A 17,392-nucleotide genomic window follows, 5' to 3' on the forward strand; every position below is an offset into this window, starting at 1 on the left:
AAATATTTCACTCTGAATGCTTTGACATTTTGCAGAAGTTGCAGTCACACTCAACTTCCACTCAGTCAATTTTTATTTCCCCACACCTGGCTGTCAAATTGAGGACAAGATGTGAAGGCAACTGGCCGACTATCTCTCGGTTAACATCGAGTAAAATTTCTTTCAGCGATCAAAAATTTCTGAAAAGAAACGAATAGCCGATTGACGTCTCTTATTATATCTATCCTCTTTGATTTAACGTGACACATGTATGCGAACTAAATGCTGACACCCCCCTGCAAAAATCGTGTGACCAAAAACGCACACAGACACACGAAATTTTGACAGGGGTGACGATTTGGAATGAAAAATTCTCCAAATGAAATAGCATGTTGACAAATTTAGCTTTCCCACAATGTATCGTGCTCTCTCGCACCTATTATTTTTATTGGGATAGCAAAATACGTCATTTTTGCGTGCAAAAAAATCCGCCATTTCTAATTCAGCAGAGACAGCAAAACATTTGGTGGTCGAAAATTTTTTCAATTTTGAGAGTTTTAAATGGAATATCTCCGGAAAGATTTAAAATTAAGAGGGAGTTCTCCAGATCACATATATATATATTTTAAAGTGCGCAAACTTATAATTTAAAAGTTATTTGGTGTTAAAGTTTGCAAATTTCTATACAAATTTTATGTGTATACGTATATATATGTGGCAGCACAGCTTTGTAATTTCATCAATAAAATATATGTGTATATATATATATATATATATGTGCATGTTGCTACAAAAGCGCGATTGATTTACCAAAAACATTTATAATAAGTGAAAACAATGCAAAAATGAAATGTGAAATATACAAAAATGCAATTTAAGTTTATCGTTGCCAATTTATATAGATATGTATGTGGATTAAGGTTTTGAAAGATGTGTAAATTGTAATTTAAAGTGCTATAGAAATTTGCTAAATTTGCAAACTTTAACAACAAATAACTTTTAAGTTATAAGTTTGCACACTTTAAAATATATATATTTGTGATCGGGATAACTCCCTCTTTCATTTGATACCAAGTTTTACCCCTAACTCGGGGGGTGCTATTCTAAAATTTTCCCAAAGTCTAATATACAATGATTTTTGCTGTTTATTTCGACAACAGTTTTTTATTTGATTTTTGTGCTCATCGAAAGACATCACAATTATGTAGCACCATGCCGCGAATTATGATAAAAGATGGTGTGTGGAGAAACACTGAGGTAAGCATTTGACGTGACTGGTTACTCTTGGCCATTTATTAACTAAATTGATAACTTTCAGCATGAAATCCTCAAAGCAGCTGTAATGAAATATGGTAAAAACCAGTGGTCACGTATTGCATAACTGCTGCACCGCAAATCTGCCAAGCAATGTAAGGCACGCTGGTACGAATGGCTTGATCCTAGCATAAAGAAGACAGAATGGTCATGGGAGAAGGATGAAAAGCTTTTGCATTTTGCCAAATTAATGCCAACACAATGGCGTACAATTGCGCCGATTATTTCAGAGGGTTAACTGGCACCAATTGTTCACACCAAATTGTTAGGTACAGGATTCGCCACGGGTAGGTGAGGTTGGCAATCACAACCCCCTGAATCATTTTGGTCGGCAGGTATGCCGCGGATATATTCTTGGCACTTGTTATTGATGGCTTTTATGATGCCACCAACGCAACCTGGACAGACGCCAATGCTCAGTCAACCACCCAAGCCGGGTCAACCTTCAATACCCGGACACGTCCGGACGTTCTGGTTATAATGTATGTTAATACAACTAATAATTTACAAATTTGCTGATGATTATTTTTGTGTTATTTTCTTTAGCAACCACCTGCACCTGTTACAGCCGCAACAGTATGATCAAGCCCAACGCCGTTTAGATCCCGATCAGATGCCAAATCCGATAAGCGTTATCATTGAAAATAAAAATAGCGCTGGTGGTGCTTTTATTACTAATGAACAGGGTTTATTACCACCATTGGTGACCCCAAAATATGTGGTAGAAGATCAGGGTAACTCCTCGCCACGTTACGTTAGGTATCGATAATCGAAATTAATGTTTTGTTTGGCAATTACATTGATCTTTCTTCTCTGCAGGTCGTCTTTGTATTGCATACCTGCAACAGCTGATTTGTTAAAAACAACAGCTTTGCCCATTAAACTTACCGTCTCACCAATGGCACGCACGGTTGAGGGTGAATATGAGCCACCCATTGTAAATTTTGGTGAATTGGGTGCAATTAGATGCAATCGTTGCAAGGCTCAATAGCAACTTGTAGATGCTGGTCGTCGTTTCCAATGTCTAATGTGTAAAGTAACAAGAGATGGTAAAAAAAAATATTTCACTTTTACTTGTCTTCATTGATCCATATTTTTTCTCAACAGTGCCAACTGCATATTTCCAACATTTGGGCCATAACGGACAGCGTGTCGATAAATATGAATGTCTTGATTTTGTATTGGGTACATGAGTATTTGTGTAAAAAATGCTTGGGTACCGATAGCTCTCATGGTAAACCTCAACTCATATCCAACATCAATGCCTCGCATTCAATTGTGGCACTGTAAGCACTACATTGGGTTCACGTAGTATTGACAAGCATATTGTTGATTCCAGTGGTAAGGCCACAATTTCAAATGATGGGGAAACCATTATGAAACCATTGGATATTGTGAATCCTGCCTTAAAACTCTAGTAGACATCGCCAAATCTCAAAATGCTGAGGTAAGTTTTTTGTTATATTAGAATGTGTAGAATAAAAATGTTTCTCTTATCAGGTCGGCGATGGCACCACTTCAGTAGTATTTTAAGCATGTGAAATCTTAAAACAAGTTAAGCCAGATGTTGCGGAAGGCGTGCATGCACGTATCATCATTAAAGCTATACGTAAAGCATTACAATTATGCATGCTAAAATATGACATGGCTGTACATGTCGAAGCGCCAATCAAAGGAGCAACAAAGTGTTATTGGAAAAATGATCTGCCACAGCAATGTCCTCTAATGTCCAAGAGTATCAGAAAATTGTTGATGCTGAATGGCGTATTCTGTAGAATAAACTAGCTAAGTAAGGCGCCAATGTTGTGTTTTCTAAATTGCCAATTGGTGATGTTGATACACAGTATTTTGCAGATCGTGATATGTTCTGTGCTATTCATGTACCAGAAGAAGATTGGAAACGTAGAATGAAAGCTTGTGGTGGTGCTGTTATGACTACAGCTAATGATATTAATTCAAGTGTTTTGGGTCAATGTGATTACTTTGAAGAACGTCAGGTTGGTGGTGAACGTTTCAGCATTTTCCAAGGTTTGACATCAATTTCATTTTTATAGTTTATAATTATTTAAAGGTTGCGTTAATGCTAGAACAAGTACATTGATTTTATGTGGCAGTGTTGAACAATTTTTGGAAGAAACTGGGCTTCGTTACATGATGCTAAATTGCTTGTGCGGCGTACAATTAAACATGATTCTGTTGTTGCTGGTAAGTCAAAATACAAATTGAAAAAAATGTCTAATCTTAGGGCCTCATTCTCTATTACGAAACGAACTTTCGATGCGGATCAGAGACGAATCGCTAGTGTATTTGCACTATGTTAAACAATGGCAACTTATCACTTGACAATTACTTTTGCCTTCCTGTTAGTTAGAAAGGTAAAGACCGAACGAAAATGATAGAGAATACCATTGCTAGACGATATCGTTTGGAGGCGAATCGTTCGTCTGAGCTATCGTTCGCAATACAGAATGAAGCCTTTAAATTGTTAAGTAATATAATGAAAAGATTGTGTCCAAATACCCCCAGCGGGTTAGGGGTCAGAATTTATCTGCGGTAGGTATGCCTGTCGTAAGAGGCGACTAAAATACCAGATTCAAGGGGCTGTGTAGCGCAACCCTTCAGGTTGCCAGCGCAATATATAGCTTCTCCAAACCCAATTGTCAACCTCACCTATCCGCGGCGAATCCTGTTTCACTAACAGACAAGGATCTGTGGGGGGGGGGGGGGGGGGGGGTGGATAGGGAGGGATGGCCTGAAGGTTTAATGTGGCCACATAAATCGTTCCCAAGATAGTCGGGCTAGCACTTTAATGGTGCTGTGTTACTGGAGCGTACCGGATCTGTATCCGGCTAAAGGACCATCACATCGATAACACTCCCCAAACCCTTCGGGGAGCAACCTTATCGCTACAAAAACAACAACAACATTGTGTCCAAATCCGGAAAAAAAAACTATAAAATTTGTGTCAGTGAAATGATAATTATTACTTTTGGTTGTTAGTTTTGAGGCATCGTCATCGAGTTCCTTCTGATCGTATATGCCGGTTCGTTTGCATTCTTTTACATGCATAAAGTGCCGTTGAAGCCTTCCTCACCCTCTCCTCCACGTTGAGCTTCCATGACAGCTTACTGTCTAGGATCATTCCTAGATAATTTGTGCAAGGTTTCTCCCTTAGGGTCGCCCCTCCTAACTTAGGCCTGGTCCAATTAGGGACCTTGTACCTCTTTGTAAACAAGACCATATGCAACGTCATCTGCGTAAACCGTAAGTTTTTCTGGTCCCTCGTAGAATCCCCTAAGCAGCTGCTTAATGACCAGCGTCCACAGCAGAGCTGATAGCACCCCTCCCTGCGGAGTGCCCCTGTCCCCTAATTTCGTGGCCGCGTACAATCCCTATTGCGATGTAATCTTACTGCAGTTTAACATGCAGTCGATCCATCTGGGTAAGGCTGGATGTACTTTAACGTAATTAAGACCATCAATAATCGCTCATTTAGAAAGCCCCGGCAATGCTTAAGAAGACTTCTAGAGCATATTCCTTATATTCCAGGGCTTTTTCTATGCCTATTACCACCCTATGCAATGCGGTGTCTACTGACTTGCCTTTGGTGTACGCCTGTTGTGTTGTGGAGAGCAGCTTTTCATCCACGTTGGACTTTATGTACACATCTAGCAGCCTCTCAACGGTTTTGAGCAGAAATGATGGTAAGCTATTGGGTCTATAATCTTTGGGATACACGTGACCGATCTTCCCCGCCTTTGGGTGGAAAGCTACACGAGCAGTTCTCTAAGAGTGCGGTACATGATTCAGTTTATGCACCCATCGAATATTATTTTAAGCCATCCCACGACCGCCCTACTTGAAACTTGTAGCATGGCCGGACATGTACCATCTGAGCCCGGCGATTTCACCACCACTACGAGGTCCTCAGTAGTGTAATTAGGCAGCATATATGAATGCAGCTGTTTCCTTACCATTACTACAGCTCGCACCCGTCCTTCCGTTTGCGCATAGTAAACGCCAAATCCGCGCGCGCTAATTCCAGAAACCTTTCCTCCCGATGGAAGCCACGGCTCCTGGATCAGCGCGTTAGGAGGAGGAGTTCGCTCGACGCCACTTTACTGTGTTGGAGGTTTATCTGTAGGACTCGCAGCACCAATGGGCTGCTTGTCCCCTCCAGCACCTTCATCGGGACGTCGTCGTCCTCCCCTAGCCCTTTTGGTTTAGAGTGTTCGAAGCCCCCTTCAGACTCTTGTACCTGTTGTGCCGGGTGTTCCTCTGTGCGACTCACAGCACCATCTGGCTGTTGGTCCCCTTCTAACACATTCGGGGTGACGTGGGCTACCTCCACCTGTCTTTTTTCCCTTAGGCTTTTGAGGTCCTTTTCGACTTCGCCCACGTCCAGCGTGTTAGGACTTTAATACCCGCGACTTCTTTTCCTGAGTCGCATATAAATTTTGCCTGTACCTAAGGACATTTTTCCAAGCTGCGCTTACAATATATCCTCCGCCTGCTTGTTTATTTGGAAGATGTATAACTGACCTTCCTCCGTAGGCCGAGATACAGTAAGTACCTTCCAATCCTGTGTCGGTATGTTCGGATTCTGATTCTGCAAAAGTCGCAGTGTATCCTCCGACTTCATCACGCATGGTATCCATACCTTAACTTTTGGTACCTTGGGGATTTGCGCTTTATCCACCATCTCAAAACGCGCGTTCGTGCCCTGCCTTTGGAGGTTTGGAACCACTTCCTCCAGCCACGCAAGCTCGCGATGTTGTCGCACGCTATCATCTTCATACCATTATACCATCCCCCGAATCAAAGGTTGGAAGGAGCTTACTTGGTTATTCCCGCATCATCTTAAGCTCCTTTTCTACAGATCTCCACCTTTCACTAGTCATCTGTTCGAAAGGACTGCTACGATCAACCAGCGCCACAGTCAGTGACTGCTTTGCCACATCACTCATTTTCTCGGGAAAAGCCGGCGTCTTAGTGTTATTTCCCTTTGGCACCTCCGCGAAAGCCGGAGTCTTAGCTCCCTCTGGCACCTCCGAGAAAGTCGGAGTCTTAGCGTTATCTCCCTTTGGCTTATCTCCTACTTCCATAGTTGGATCTTCCCTCTGACTCGCAGCCTTCGAGGTAGTTGCTACCTCGCTATTGGGGCCCATCTGTCTTACAGCTTTGGGCCTACTTGTCTTGTCTATGGGACTGCCCTGCGTCGCGGCTCTGGGACTGGGCCCTTTCTGCCATTCGACGCTTCTTCCTCATACCGGTTGCAGAACCGAGGGTTTCTCGCAGCAAACCTTTTGAACTGCCTTCGACCTACTTCTACCGCCTCATGAGCCCATGCCAAGCGCTTGATCTCCTCTTCTGTTGGGTGCACCACTGCTCCCAAGCACGGTCGACATTTGACATGTTTTAAATAAGGTCACCGATGATTTGGTTGATGAAAATATCAGGTTTCGCGAGGCGACAAAACTGGAGAGATTGGGGAGATAGCTGTTTATTTTATTACAAAGTTCATCGATGTAGGAAACAATAGCATAGGCGTAGAAGCAATAGTAACTCCTGGTGGTAAAGGTAGCTATTGATATGTAGAAGTTAAGCAGAAGTTTGAATATGAGTTTTTTTAAGTTATAGCAAAAAAAGCGTTGAGGATTTTTAATATCTTACCAGGTACCTTCGTACATGTTTCTAAGAATGAAGAATAAAACCTATTCAAACTCAATTTTCACCAGGACAAAGCCGCTGAGACTTCGCTATACTTTAACATACAATACGTTACCCCATTTTAGCACAACTATTATTTTTTGATTTTATTAAATTTTATAAAATGTTTCTTCCTCTACAGTTCTATTTCGGTATTGGATGGTAAATATGGCTTTCGCATTTTCTCCATCAATAACTGTGAAAAGGTGGAAGAAATCTATGCGTGTAAATCTCACATATTATCTTGGTCGAGCGTTTCTTCAATAGCTCTCTAGTGGTGATGGTGACAGCAGAGAAACCCAACTGTTTACAAATGTTACACTTCAAAAAGAATCAAAATATCTTCCATTGCGTCTACGGCTCAAATACCCACAGTATATGAATGAATCGGTTGCACGAACTGGGTCTGAATACTGAAACAGTACACATATTCAAAATCGATGAGGAGGCTGTGATGATGGTATAGGGTGAGTTGTTGAATAACATACGAAAACCACTTTAACCCATCTATATATTTGCATTACAGCTAAAGCTTTACAAACAGCAAAATTGCTGGCGCCAAGCAATTGGAAAAGGCAGTGAAGCATTCATAACACTGTACGGATGGTGTAAAGTTAGAAACTGCTGTTGTAACAGCTGCCACCGACACAACGGTCATCTCTACTTCGCCGAGTAGCGGCTCGTCCGACTATCTATCGAAGACAGTATAATCATATCTTTTGCCAACACAGGTTAGCGATGTGCTTGCACAGGAAAAGATTTCAATTGGAAAACAAAAACCAATTAAGAGAGTTTATTTATTGTTAAAGTATTTTCTTTTCTTTATATCAACAGTATTAATTTAAGTTGCAATATCACGTACATATATAATAAGGGATGTGATACAATTGCTGTCGGAATTAGATTTGAAACCAATCAATACTCCTGCTAAGGGTTGTAGAATTATTGCTTGAATAATTAGATTTAGAACAATAATAATTCTGACTTTATTACAAGTCGTACATTTTTAAGTTCATCAATTACGACAGCAATCGGATTCCACGACACCTTTGAATATTCTTGATTTGAAAAAAGAGTAAACGTAATCTGAATTTCTACTAAGCTTTAAGTTGTAGATTATTCAAATAATTGAAGTTTATTCTGCAGCTTAAAATTATTTTCTGCTCGCTTAGAAAAGATTTCAATTGGAAAACAAAAACCAATTAAGAGAGTTTATGTTATTATTAAAGTACTTAATTTTCTTTATATCAATTGTATTAATTTAAGTTGCAATATCACGTACATATATAATAAGGGATGTGATACGATTGCTGTCGGAATTAGATTTGAAACCAATCAATACTCCTGCTTTGGGTTGCAGAATTATTGCTTGAATGATTAGATTTAGAACAATAATAAGTCTGACTCAATTAATAGTCGTACATTTTTAAGTTCTTCAATTATGACAGCAATCGGATCCACGACACCTTTGAATATTCTTGATCTGAATTTCTACTAAGCTTTAAGTTGTAGATTATTCAAATAATTGAAGTTTATTCTGAAGCTTAAAATTATTTTTTGCTCGCTTAGAAGAGATTTCAATTGGAAAACAAAAACCAATTAAGCGAGTTTATTTATTATTAAAGTTCTTCTGTTTTATATGAACTGGATTAATATAAGTTCCAAGTTCATGTACATATATAATAATATTGAAAATAATAAATATTGAAAATTCAATTTTTTTGGTTCATATTTTATTCATATGGCTGTTCCAGGTAAAGTAAATCTGCAGGTAAAATTCACGTTATATGGCGGTTATATAAATGGTAAAACCGCAGTAAAATTGATTGTCAAATGACTCGAAAATGTAGAGTGAAATGACGGAAAAATGACCGCCATTTGACGAGCATTGTGACGTGTGTGAGCAGCACAGTGCTATGCTCACATCCTATAAGTGGGAGCGGAATGCACGATCACATTAATAGGAACGAAACGGAAAATTTGGTCACAAAAGTTCATCACGCCCATGCAAACGTGACTATGAATATAACCGCTGCAGAAAGTCACAATGACCGTAAAATGACTAGTAAAATGACGTGGAGCGTTTTTGCAGGGCCTTAATGATGCGTTTGTAAGTAGTCCTGCGAGCGCTGTAAGTCCTACTGCACTTTTTCCAAATGGTTATGGGCGCTACTATAGAGAAAATTTTGAGTTCAGGGCGGTATCCGAATGCGACGTGGTAAGATGCTTACCTAAAGTTAAATCCAATGCCATCGGGGTTGATGGTATACCAATAAAATTTTTAAAAATTATTCTACCATTTATACTGAGTACTTTCACACACATCATCAACCATTGCATCACAACTTCTCGGTTTCCTGAATCGTGGAAATGTGCTACGGTAAGACCCGTCCCGAAGAAACGGCTTGCAAACTCGGTCTGTGATTATCGACCCATTAGCATATTGCCCACGCTGTCGAAAGTTTTTGAAAGGCTGCTAGCAGAACAAATAATTTTGCACATTTCTAGAAATAACCTCTTACCACCGCACCAATCGGGCTTTAGAGCCAAGCATAGTTGTACAACGGCACTACTTAAAACTAACTCTGCTTTGTCTATTAGATTTTTCTAAAGCTTTTGATTCTGTTGACGACCATGCGTTTCTTTCTTATAAACTTCAAACATATTTTGGATTTGCTAACAGTGCTTTGATGGTAATGGAGAGTTATTTAACAGGAAGATCGCAACTTGTTAATACTGGTTGCGAATTATCGGGGATCAAACACCTACCACGAGGTGTTCCGCAGGGTTCCATTCTTGGGCCTTTGTTATTCAGTATTTTCGTAAACCATATTTTTTCGGCGGCCACCGTGGTGTGATGGGTAGCGTGCTCCGCCTATCACACCGTATGCCCTGGGTTCAACTCCCGGGCAAAGCAACATCAAAATTTTAGAAATAAGATTTTTCAATTAGAAGAAAATTTTTCTAAGCGGGGTCGCCCCTCGGCAGTGTTTGGCAAGCACTCCGGGTGTATTTCTGCCATGAAAAGCTCTCAGTGAAAACTCATCTGCTTTGCAGATGCCGTTCGGAGTCGGCATAAAACATGTAGGTCCCGTCCGGCCAATTTGTAGGGAAAATCAAGAGGAGCACGACGCAAATTGGAAGAGAAGCTCGGCCTTAGATCTCTTCGGAGGTTATCGCGCCTTACATTTATTTTTTTTTTTATATTTTTTCGGTTTGTCAGCACATGAAAATGCACGCATATGCAGATGACATACAATTATATTTGTCTGATAATTTCACGGACGTAGCCAACCTCTGTCTTAAAGTAAATAATGATTTATTGTCAGTACAGAGCTGGGCCAATAATAATGGTCTCTCCCTTAATGCAACTAAATCGTTCATCTTGCCCATTTCGAAGAATAGGTCCGTTGATGTCCTTGCCTCACCAATATGCATTAGTAACACGGCTTTACAAATTGTTTCTAGAATTAAAAATTTGGGTATCGTTATCAACTCTAATCTAACTTGTGAAGACCATATCAATACAGTCATGGGTAAAGTGTATACCACTTTGGGCAATCTTAGGCAATCTGCACCTTTCACACCTCCGCATATTAGAAGAAAACTGGCCCTACACCTTCTTTTGCCAATAATAAACTATTCAGAGCTCGTTTATAACAAGTTGGACTCATGTTCTGCACACAAAGTTGAGGTCGCCTTTAATCATGTAACTCGTTACGTTTTCGGGTTATGAAAGTTCGATCATATTTCGGCTTGGAGGTCCAAACTATTAGGATGTAACATATTTGACTACCAAAAAGCTAGAAGTGTGATTTTTTTGTACCGCTTGATTGTCACAAAATCACCAGCATATCTTTTCGAGAAACTGACATTCACTAGGTCTCCCAGGACGAGTAATCTAGTTGTGCCTAACTTTAAATTCGTTGCCTCGACAAGGCTGTTTTTCGTCAACACCGTACGTATTTGGAATCTATCCCAGCTGCAATTAGGAATAATGTAAACCAAAGCAACTACAAACATATTATTTTCATTCAAGGTTCAAATCGAGCTCAAGGCCAGAACAATAATTTTTTTTCTAATGATAATTATTGTTATTTTTTAATTTTTCTAAATTTGAAAAATTGTATTTTGTTTTTGGAATAGTAAGTAGAAAATTTTTCAGTTATTTTTCTAGTCAACAAACTTAAATTGGGCATATATTTTATTTTTATTTTATCTTAATCTAATTTAACCAAAATTTTAAATTTAAAAAATTAAAAATCTAAAGTTTTGTAGTATTGTTTTTATATGCTTGTTATCTAGCATCTTTTATTTATTTATTTATATACAAACATACATATTTTTTTTTTAATCATACATACATTAATTCATATATTTATTTATTTTTTCCATATCGGTAACATGTACTTAAATATTCTGAATTACTTTACGTTATATTGAGTTTTTGTAATATGATTCCCTTTAGTCGTTATGAATTATGTTTGTTGTACTACAAAAGACAATTTGTCTTACTGAACTAATGTATATTCTCTGAATAAATGAAATGAAAATGAATTCGGGACCCAGCATCCATCGCTTTGTTAAATCTAATTTTGGTGGAATTACAATTCGTGTAGCATCATGTGCCACATTCAGTGACGTAGGCAACCGCCGCCATTGTGACGGCTCTGAACTAGTAATAATTTCAGCAGTTCGATGCGCAACAAACTGCTTATATCGAAGGTCCTTTGATCGAATCCAAAGTATTACCGTTTCGGAGTCGCTCCAAAATATGGTACTGCTTATACGTATGTCATGATTATTTGTAATTGTAGTCATCAATCGGCAACCAAGTAACGCAGCTTGTAATTCCAATCGCGGCACACTCATGCCTTTTCGCGGGGCACATCGTGTTTTGGCAGCTACAAATGCGACGGCAATTGGACTTCCCTTTTGTATGCGTAGATAAGCAACTGTAGCATAGGCAGTGGCATCGACAAAGACGTGTAATTGTACACTATCGCCTGACACTAATAATGGCGAATAAGATCTGGGTGTAGAAAACTGTTCCACCCCTTGGAACTCCTTCCACCATGCTATCCAGTAGGTTTGCATTTTACAAGGCATTGTTTCGTCCCACCCTATTTGCATCTTCCAGGTTTCTTGAATTAACAGTTTGGCATATATCATAAAGTTTGCTAAAAATCCAAACGGGTCATAAACTGACATTACAATTCCTAGTAACTCTCGTTTAGTTGGCGGGCGTTTACATACTAAAACGTCATTAGGCACTTTATGGAACTTGAAGTGAAACTCGAAGGTGTCTTTGTTAGTATTCCAATACATTCCTAGTATTTTGTCTGTGCTGGTGCATCTTTCTAGATTAAACGCTTTTTCTTGGGCGGCTTTACTGTTATTAAGCTTAATCTCCAACTCTTTGCGATTCGAAACGAAATTCCGGAGTTTAAAACCGGCGGTGGCATTTATACGAATGGCTTCAAAGGTAACCTCTTCGGCTTCTTGAGAGCTGTCAAAACTAATAACAAGGTCATCTACATATGTGTTTTCAATGACAGCTTTTGCTTCCCTTGGCATCGTGACAGCATGATTATTAGCGTTGATGTTCTTTACGTATTCAGCGCAGCAAGGTGAACAGGCGGTACCAAATATGATTGACGACATTTGGTAAATTTTTATCGGAGCTGTATCGCATCCATTTCTCCATAAAAACCGTTGTGAGTCCTGATCAGTTGCTCTGATTCGGACTTGCGAAAACATTTCTTCGATGTCACCGGCTACGGCCACAATACCCTGGCGAAACTTGGCTAAGATCATCCAAAGTGGTTGAGCGTGTTCTGGCCCTTTTAATAACGCAAAATTTAGTGAAACGTTTGTCGTTGTGGCGGCAGCATCGAACCCAATACGGAGCTTTTTCGGTTTGCTTGGGTTCACTACTCCAAAATGGGGCAGATACCAAGTCGTAGGGCTTTCCAGCTTTGATTCATCCTGCTCCAAACATCTGGCGTATCCTTTGGATATATATTTGTCAATTTCTCTTATGTAGTTGGCGGCGAATCCCTTATCTAATGACATTTTTCTCTCAATTTTAATCAGCCTCCTTTTGGCATTGTCATAGCTGCTAGGTAAAGTTACATTTTCTTCTCTCCATAGTACCCCAACTTCATATTTGTTCCCGATGGTTTGGTTGTTTTAATGAGAATTTTCTTCGCTCGGGTATCTGCATCAGATTCGAATAAAACTTTTGTGTTGCTTACTCCAAAATTGTCAACTTTGAAATAGTCTTCAACCACTCTTTCTAACTCCTTAAGCGCTTGACCCTCACGCATAAGAAGTACTCGTGGCTGGGCTTTGTTTCGTGAATCAGTGGGATCAAATGCGGTCCAGCCTAGCTTGGTTAATGCTGCGATGGATTTGTCTGGCCCATTCTCCACGAAGCGTTCAGGTATCTCAAGGAAACTGTTGTCTAAGCCCAAGAGCAGAGTAGGCTTGATGTTATGTGTATAGTTTTCTATTGGGAGTGATTTCAAATGTTGGTGCTCCTCCCGACAGAAAGTTTGGGTTGGTAAATTTATATTTTTTACTGTGCGAACATTTTTAATATCATACGTTGGCGATTCCTCTGCATTCCCTTTTATGGTAAATGCTACTCTACGTGACTTCTCGGTTGATTTGTTGTTGTCATATCACTGTAGCGTAAGCGGTGAAGTGTTTCCTTTAAGGCCCAAGCTGTTGGCTACTTTTTCTTCTAATATGGTGATCGATGACCCTTCGTCGAACATGGCGTAAGTGGAAATTCTTCCTAGTGGCCCGCACAAATTGACTGGCAAGATTTTAAATATATTTGAAAGAGCACACTCTTCACGGCAATTTAGTACGTTCATTATCCTCGTTGTTCGGCGTGACTGGCTTTACTGGCGGCTTGTTATGGAATGAAATAATTGATGATGTTGTCGTGTGCACCCATTGATACCACACGTTTCCTTTCTGAAGCAATCGGTCAGACTGTGTCCAACCTGTGAGCATGAAAAACATAAACGATTAGTTTTTACAAATTTCCCCTTACCTTCTATGTCCATAGTAGTAAATTGGTGGCAACTACTCAGTTTGTGATTTTGCTGGCATTGCAAGCGCACTGTCTTTGAATTTTCGACTACTGTCTCCTTGTTATGTAAAACTCTTTTTGCAGTTGGAGTGGGTTGTTGGCGATTGCTGTTGGCATTATTTTGACGAAATCCCGATGGAGTCGACGGTGGTCCAAAACGTTGCGCGTTTGGTACGTGAGTTGGCATGAGACTAACAACCATTGCGATCTCACTAACCCATAACGAAAATGTTTCTATAGTAGGAAATGGCGAAACGTTAGCGGCAAACTTCGTCCACTCGTACTGTTTTGATGACGGCATTTTGGCTACAAGCTGATCCAACAACATAGTGTTCATGAGGTGGTGTTCACATTTTGCGGACTTAAAAAATGCGACCATGTTGCGCACTCGATTTGAAAAACTCAGTACAGGTTCAAGGCGATTTTCGTAAATGATTGGCAAATTCTTTACTTTTTCCAATTGTACGCGTATAAGCATCTCCGGGCGTCCAAAATTAAATTGAAGTTTTTCTATAACTTTAGGCACGTCGTTGGGATAAATCAAAAGCGAAGTTACAGCGTTTTTAGCGTCACCTTTTAACGCCTTATGCAAGCGCATTAAATTTTTTTATTATTGTACCCGAATTCACTAGTCGTGTCAGTATAATTCGCAAAAAATAGTGGCCAATCTTCGGGATTGCCATCGGAAGGCGGCAGTGGATATAGTCGTCAGAAAAAGTAAGTGTTGATACATGATTGCCGTCCTTCAGTGAGTTTTACAGCTCCGGCTCACGCTCAATTCTCACGGGAATGCTCTGGATCAGCCGCTGTTTTTCATTTAACTCATACGGCGAAAGGCTAAGCAGCGACATCTATTTTCGAAAAAGTAGGTATGTATATTAAGACCACGTTGCCAACCTAAAAAGAAGTAATTAACAAATTATCTGGCTCACAAATTGAACCAGATTTCTATCTAGATTTATCTAGCTCAAATCGTTGTTGTTGTATTTACATGCAAAATTATTTATATGGCTCAGGATTTTGCCACCGGATGATACTGATGCTGTATTAGTGGCGAAATATGTTGTGGTAACGATGGCGTCGGCGTAAGTAACGGAACCTGTTGCTGTGGCAATCCAAATGGTGCATATAGCGGCGGTGGTGGATTATATGTTTGCGTCTGTGACGAAGGCAAAGTATATGCCGCTGGCTGCGGCAATGGAGTTTGTATATACTGCTGTCGGGGACAGTGTCTGTGACGATGGCGAAGTATATGCCGCTGGCTGCGGCAATGGCGTTGAATATATTGCTGTCGGGGACAGTGTCTGTGACGAAGGCAAAGTATATGCCGCTGGCTGCGACGTTGGCGTTGTTAGTGTTGCTGGCTGCGTCGTCGTCGGCTGGAAACGTTGAAACTCAGCGTTTTAAATTTCGTCTCTAACCGCACTATCTATTCTATTTCGAAGTTCTTGGATTTCATTTTGACCACGGCTTGTTTCTAGTCGAAGTTCTTCCACAGACTCGCGTAAGCGTGAAATGCTTAGTAGCAATGTATTCAATTGCGTTTCAGATAGATTGCCTTGTAGCGGCGGTGATTGTGCGTCTGCTGGTCTTCCGTTGTCAGGCATATTTACGAATGTTGTGTTTAATTCTTCAGAACTACAGTCGCTGTTTTCCTCAAATTCCGTGCAGGCGCGAGCAGAACTTAAATAAAAACTTAATGTCGGTACAGAAATACAAAAACGTTATTTATTTGCTTTTAAATATTAATTAATATTTATTGAAATTGATAATAGATGTAATTTAAGACAAAATGTGATTTCAATGATGATTTGTCTTCTTTTTGCCGATTTGCTTTTCCGCGCCGATTTGTTTTATTTAAGGTGTTTTACTCGTGTCCATTTCTCAACTGATTCGTTTTTAAATGTTCGTCGTGGATGTTGCCAGGGGTGTTGCAAGTTGCTAAGTTGCCACTCTGTTTTGGTGATTGAATTGTGGATAGGGTTGCCGACTTGCGAAAACATTTCTTCGATGTCACCGGCTACGGCCACAATACCCTGGCGAAACTTGGCTAAGATCGTCCAAAGTGGTTGAGCGTGTTCTGGCCCTTTTAGTAACGCGAAATTTAGTGAAACGTTTGTCGTTGTGGCGGCAGCATCGAACACAATACGGAGCTTTTTCGGTTTGCTTGGGTTCACTACTCCAAAATGGGGCAGATACCAAGTCGTAGGGCTTTCCAGCTTTGATTCATCCTGCTCCAAACATCTGGCGTATCCTTTGGATATATATTTGTCAATTTCTCTTATGTAGTTGGCGGCGAATCCCTTATCTAATGACATTTTTCTCTCAATTTTAATCAGCCTCCTTTTGGCATTGTCATAGCTGCTAGGTAAAGTTACATTTTCTTCTCTCCATAGTACCCCAACTTCATATTTGTTCCCGATGGTTTGGTTGTTTCAATGAGAATTTTCTTCGCTCGGGTATCTGCATCAGATTCGAATAAAACTTTTGTGTTGCTTACTCCAAAATTGTCAACTTTGAAATAGTCTTCAACCACTCTTTCTAACTCCTTAAGCGCTTGACCCTCACGCATAAGAAGTACTCGTGGCTGGGCTTTGTTTCGTGAATCAGTGGGATCAAATGCGGTCCAGCCTAGCTTGGTTAATGCTGCGATGGATTTGTCTGGCCCATTATCCACGAAGCGTTCAGGTATCTCAAGGAAACTGTTGTCTAAGCCCAAGAGCAGAGTAGGCTTGATGTAATGTGTATAGTTTTCTATTGGGAGTGATTTCAAATGTTGGTGTTCCTCCCGACAGAAAGTTTGGGTTGGTAGATTTATATTTTTTTACTGTGCGAACATTTTTAATATCATACGTTGGCGACTCCTCTGCATTCCCTTTTATGGTAAATGCTACTCTACGTGACTTCTCGGTTGATTTGTTGTTGTCATATCACTGTAGCGTAAGCGGTGAAGTTTTTCCTTTAAGGCCCAAGCTGTTGGCTACTTTTTCTTCTAATATGGTGATCGATGACCCTTCATCGAACATGGCGTAAGTGGAAATTCTTCCTAGTGGCCCGCACAAATTGACTGGCAAGATTTTAAATATATTTGAAAGAGCACACTCTTCACGGCAATTTAGTACGTTCATTATCCTCGTTGTTCGGCGTGACTGGCTTTACTGGCGGCTTGTTATGGAATTAAATAATTGATGATGTTGTCGTGTGCACCCATTGATACCACACGTTTCCTTTCTGAAGCAATCGGTCAGACTGTGTCCAACCTGTTAGCATGAAAAACATAAACGA

General features: G+C 40.1%; 2 protein-coding genes and 1 long non-coding RNA gene across 22 annotated transcripts in view; 1 reads left to right on the plus strand and 2 right to left on the minus strand.

The window, feature by feature from the left end:
- The first annotated feature begins 307 nt into the window (after positions 1 to 307).
- Positions 308 to 8,718, plus strand: LOC137244013 (uncharacterized). 13 transcript variants are annotated; one of them, XR_010950737.1, is made up of 10 exons: positions 308 to 609; positions 984 to 1,236; positions 1,298 to 1,775; positions 1,840 to 2,052; positions 2,113 to 2,342; positions 2,401 to 2,740; positions 2,794 to 3,290; positions 3,348 to 3,498; positions 7,145 to 7,469; positions 7,529 to 8,718. It is a non-coding gene; the product is annotated as an uncharacterized lncRNA (long non-coding RNA). The 13 variants fall into 13 exon arrangements; XR_010950738.1 differs by having other exon boundaries at positions 309 to 609; positions 1,140 to 1,236; XR_010950741.1 differs by having other exon boundaries at positions 309 to 609; positions 1,171 to 1,236.
- A 5,145-nt stretch (positions 8,719 to 13,863) lies between these two features.
- On the minus strand, positions 13,864 to 14,705 carry LOC137246471 (uncharacterized). The gene is made up of 2 exons (XM_067777565.1): positions 14,069 to 14,705; positions 13,864 to 14,018 (listed from the first exon to the last, which is right to left on the minus strand). Exons 1-2 carry the CDS (start codon positions 14,703 to 14,705, stop codon positions 13,864 to 13,866), a joined length of 792 nt encoding a protein of 263 aa, XP_067633666.1.
- A 299-nt stretch (positions 14,706 to 15,004) lies between these two features.
- LOC137244014 (uncharacterized) overlaps positions 15,005 to 17,392 on the minus strand; it is a 101,708-nt gene continuing 99,320 nt past the window's right edge. For 7 of the 8 annotated variants that reach the window (XM_067772426.1, XM_067772430.1, XM_067772432.1 and 4 more), the window contains one exon: positions 15,005 to 17,367. The gene's annotated coding sequence lies outside the window, so the exon portion shown is untranslated. The remainder of the gene's footprint in view (positions 17,368 to 17,392) is intronic. The other variant, XM_067772427.1, reaches the window with a different exon arrangement.

This window comes from Eurosta solidaginis, chromosome 3 (genome assembly GCF_040869045.1).
Source record: "Eurosta solidaginis isolate ZX-2024a chromosome 3, ASM4086904v1, whole genome shotgun sequence".
Taxonomy (NCBI): Eukaryota; Metazoa; Arthropoda; class Insecta; order Diptera; family Tephritidae; genus Eurosta; species Eurosta solidaginis.